At 38.6% G+C, this 2,294-nt stretch overlaps 1 protein-coding gene across 1 annotated transcript in view; it reads left to right on the forward strand.

Annotated features, from left to right (window-relative positions):
- Nucleotides 1-2,294, forward strand: part of acss3 (acyl-CoA synthetase short chain family member 3) — a 37,508-nt gene that overhangs the window by 4,744 nt on the left and 30,470 nt on the right. The window contains exons 5-7 of the mRNA XM_014013790.1: nt 344-484; nt 997-1,077; nt 1,223-1,318. Coding sequence (XP_013869244.1) covers nt 344-484; nt 997-1,077; nt 1,223-1,318 — 318 coding nt within the window. The remainder of the gene's footprint in view (nt 1-343; nt 485-996; nt 1,078-1,222; nt 1,319-2,294) is intronic.

Raw genomic sequence — 2,294 nt, forward strand, 5'->3', positions numbered from 1 at the left:
AGAATAAAAGTAGGAATCATTAAAATATAATTAAAAATAAATGAAGGTTATACGAAGCTGTAATGCATTGAAAAAGTTCAACATTTTCATATACAAATAGCTGAAATAGTTAAGTAAAAAAAAACTTACCGAAAAAAAAAACTATAAAGAGTGAAACAGCAGAATAAATGCTGACTCAGCACTTGGACAAACAACAATTTTGTCTGTTTTGTGGTGGAAAAATGTGTTATGCTAACTTTGACTGCTTAATACGCTAGTCAGTTGATATGAAATACCTAAACTTTACAGTTTTCAAAACCAAATTTTAAAAATAGTTTCTTTCGTGTGTTTTGGGGGGCTTTAGGAGACCGTGTCCATGAGCCCAGAACTGAACCTGGACTGGGATGAGGAGATGGCCACGGCTCGACCACACGACTGCGTTCCTTTGCCCTCCGACCATCCCCTGTACGTTCTCTACACGTCGGGGACCACCGGAACACCAAAGGTCACTCATTACTGTTCTGATGGAACTTCTTATTGAGTTAAAGGATTTACTCTGGGCTGAGTTTATCTYCGGAGCGTGACTCTTAAGATCTCTGTAAACAGATTGTACTGAACATAAACAGGGGTCACCYTGACATAAATGAAGGCAAACATTTTCAGTGCAGCAGGATTTTCCTCCATCAAATAAAAAATACTCGTAGTTTAACTTTAAAAAAAATGAGATGTTTTTTTAATGTATTATATCAGTTATTTTCACTTACTTTTGTCTGCACACTAAAACTCTGAGGACTTGACATGAGAGCTGCTTTGCTCCAATGGTTAGAAGGCACAAATAAGTAAAAATAGCCCCAACAGCAGCATTGCGTGTAAAGCGTTCATTCAGAACCAAAATACAATTCCCCTTTAGCGCAGCTTGTCTGATCGTCTGTGTTTAAAGAGATATTAAAGTCTCGCTCCTCAGCTCTGTGAACTACCTGTCAGCAGGTGAATGTTTTTTCTTCTCCCACCCCTCAGGGTGTTGTTCGAGACACTGCAGGCTGCGCTGTTATGCTGAAATGGACCATGTCAAACATTTATGGGCTCAGTCCTGGAGACGTAAGATAAATCTGTTATTTTTATTTTTAATTTTTTGTTCACGCTGTTTAGAACGAGTTTGTTCCAGGTTTGCTTTCAGTTTCAGATCTAATTTAAGAACAGTGTTTTATTACCTTTATGACGTGGTTTTATTGGTTTGAGGCAGGTTTGGTGGGCCGCGTCAGATCTGGGCTGGGTGGTTGGACATTCCTACATCTGCTACGGGCCTTTGCTCCACGGCAACAGCACAGTTCTTTATGAGGTGCGTCCCCTGAAATGCACCACCAACACAGTCTGAGRGGTAATTTGTGCAAAACCAAACTAGTAATGGCTTTGTCGTGTGTGTTTTGGATTCCTTTGCAAACAAAATGCACTCATGTTTGTCTGACAGCAGCTTATGCAGACTGAGGCTGTTTGTGTTGAAGCGTTTGACTGCTGCAATCTGCTGTCATCAGATTGTACGACTTGCTCTGTTTCTGTCTGCTGCTTTTCTCCATTTCAGTAAATGTGCCACCTGCATGTGGGACTTCTCCTTTCCCACAATGGTCTTGAAGATTAAATGTTTTTTTATAAAACTCTTTTCCCTGCTCAGAGGAGCTTATGAAGCACTTCCTGCTTTTTGTTTCTGTGCATTAATTTATCTTTGTCCGCACAGAGTTTACTATAAATTGATCACACTTCATTGGTTTTGAGATTGTAACGTGTCAATAATTTTATAGGCCAAGTCTCAGAGGCATGTCTGTCTTTGTTTCCTACAGTATATTAAATCTGATTACATTTCTGTTTTTGATTTGATTTGATTTATTGATTCAACAGGAAAAGATTACTGAAAACCAAGCCTGACTCGGCACAATTGCTGTTTTACAGCAAGTTCCTGTTCTGCAGCACATAAAACACTCAGAAATACAGCATCACAATCACAGCACTACACACAATAGACACAAAGACAAACAAGCATACCAAATTTCAGGAAGGCAGCATTTGCAAAATAGGATGTCTAAATTTGAGCACAACAGAAAGTGTCCAGGAGATGGCAGACAAGATTCTTCTTAAAGGGCTGTAGTTTTGAAATGGACTTTATGTTTTGAGGAATGTCATTCCATGCTTTAGTATAAACATAGAAGAAAGACCTCTGGTGGTCTTGATTTTCTCAGATTTGTGAGGCTTTTTCACTGCTAATTCATTTTTTTACCCTTTTTACTATACATTTGATTTTTTTTGTTGTTTTTTGACAATAT

Source organism: Austrofundulus limnaeus, unplaced genomic scaffold, assembly GCF_001266775.1.
Source record: "Austrofundulus limnaeus strain Quisiro unplaced genomic scaffold, Austrofundulus_limnaeus-1.0 Scaffold106, whole genome shotgun sequence".
Classification (NCBI taxonomy): Eukaryota; Metazoa; Chordata; class Actinopteri; order Cyprinodontiformes; family Rivulidae; genus Austrofundulus; species Austrofundulus limnaeus.